Source organism: Anarrhichthys ocellatus, unplaced genomic scaffold (genome assembly GCF_004355925.1).
Source record: "Anarrhichthys ocellatus isolate YVR2014 unplaced genomic scaffold, GSC_Weel_1.0 scaffold8528, whole genome shotgun sequence".
NCBI lineage: Eukaryota > Metazoa > Chordata > Actinopteri > Perciformes > Anarhichadidae > Anarrhichthys > Anarrhichthys ocellatus.
The window spans coordinates 1-1,714 of NW_022288502.1; the positions used below are offsets into that span (position 1 = coordinate 1).

At 44.5% G+C, this 1,714-nt stretch overlaps 1 protein-coding gene across 1 annotated transcript; it reads left to right on the forward strand.

Moving 5' to 3' along the window:
• Positions 1 to 17: 17 nt before the first annotated feature.
• LOC116380721 (HEAT repeat-containing protein 1-like) lies at positions 18 to 1,645 on the forward strand (the record flags this gene model as incomplete). The annotated part of the gene is made up of 3 exons (XM_031842600.1): positions 18 to 223; positions 731 to 931; positions 1,471 to 1,645. Coding segments are annotated over exons 1-3 (562 nt in total), but the record flags the coding sequence as incomplete, so codon positions are not given.
• Positions 1,646 to 1,714: the final 69 nt, after the last annotated feature.

Sequence of the window (1,714 nt, forward strand, 5' to 3'; positions counted from 1 at the left end):
TGGTCTCTTTCGTTCTCATGTGGTCTCTTTCGTTCTCATGTGGTCTCATGTGGTCTCTTGCGGTCTCATGTGGTCTCATGTGGTCTCATGTGTCCTCTCAGAACTGGACGAGCTCCTGAAGAGAAGCGGTGAACCCGACTTCGTAGGTTTGGCCAACGAGCGTCTCGTCTCCACGTTGACCAAGAACCTTCTGAACATGGAGACCTTCTCCAGACGGGACGCGGTGAGTGTTGAGGGGTCAGAGTGTCTCCTCCTCGTTGTCACATGACTGTTGGTCTCAGATGAATCAATCATGACGTCAGTTTCACACTTTAATGTTTCTACACACTCTGGTTAAAGTGAACTCTTTACTAGAGGAGAGAGTTATGACAACATGGAGAATAACATGTTTGATGAAATATCACAAATTTCAAGCTTTGTTTTGGCTGCTTCTTCTAACGGAAGCGTTTATCACACGTGATGTGTTCAAGGACCGTCAGAAAGATGATAATCTGCCGATAATGACTGTTATTACAGCTTCTGGCGGTGATAAACGGTGTAGTTTTGGCGATTGTTAAAGAAAACATGCTTTTCCCTCAGACGGTGAAGTTTCTGTGTTCCTGAAGCTCGTTGGTTTCTACTGAAGACGATCTTTAAAAACACAAATGTGTCGTTCATCACACAAACAGCAGGACAGGATGTCTTTGTTGGGGACTATTTCCAGCAACGTTTGTGTGTCTCTGCTCTTCAGATGGAGAAGCTGGCTGTGTTGGTGGAGCAGCACCGAGGCTCCGGCCTCAGGTCCAGGGCCTCGTTCCCGGTCCTGACCAAGACTCTGCTGCTGGTTCTGGGCGGGCTGAGCGAGACCCAGCACCTGCTCACAGCTCAGAGGGTCTACGCGCTGCTGGAGGCGCCGCTGCTGGAGGTCATCAGGGAGGCCACTGCCACGCAGGTCAGACCAGATCCAGATCATCGAGGACGAAACCTTTCATAACGTCACACACACAGAGACGGGGACAGAAAGTGGACAGATTTGATCTCATAAAATCTTTTGAGTTCATTTGACATTTTATTTGCCGTCTGTAATGGATGACGACTAAGTTAAAAACATTAACAATATGATTTAAGGGGAATTAGTAATGTTGGAATTAAACCAACTATGTCACAGATTAATATGGTATAAAATAATATCAGTAAACTGTCACTGATATGATTTGACACACAACGTATCAGAAACATGTTTGTGAAACATTTAAATCTGAGTTTGTTTATAAAGATGAACTAAAGGAGAAGTTTTATTATTTGAACCTAGAAAAGAGTCTATTTACTTTATTCTGAATCAGAAGGGAAGAAGTTCATACATTTTGAAAATCTCATCATTTATACAATAAAGTAACAAAAAAGGTTGCAGCTGACATGTTTCTGAAAGAATATTTGATAAAAAATATCTTTTATTGAGACCTAGTTATTGTTTTTTCTGTGTTTTAACAGGAAGCTGGGTGCTGTGTCGCTGCCCCCTCCTCCTTCTCTGAAGCCATGACTCTGTACCTGAGCAGGTGTGGCCAGCAGCCAGGTGAGCGGCTGGACAGAGAGTTCAGCTTCGTCCTGATCTCTCTGCTCGGAGACTTCATCTCCTCCCTCAGGTGTCACGACACGTCCTTCAAAGGTAAGTCCACTTTAGTTACTTAGAGTTCACCTGACGAGACACTCGGCATGTCCTGTGTTCACGTCTCTA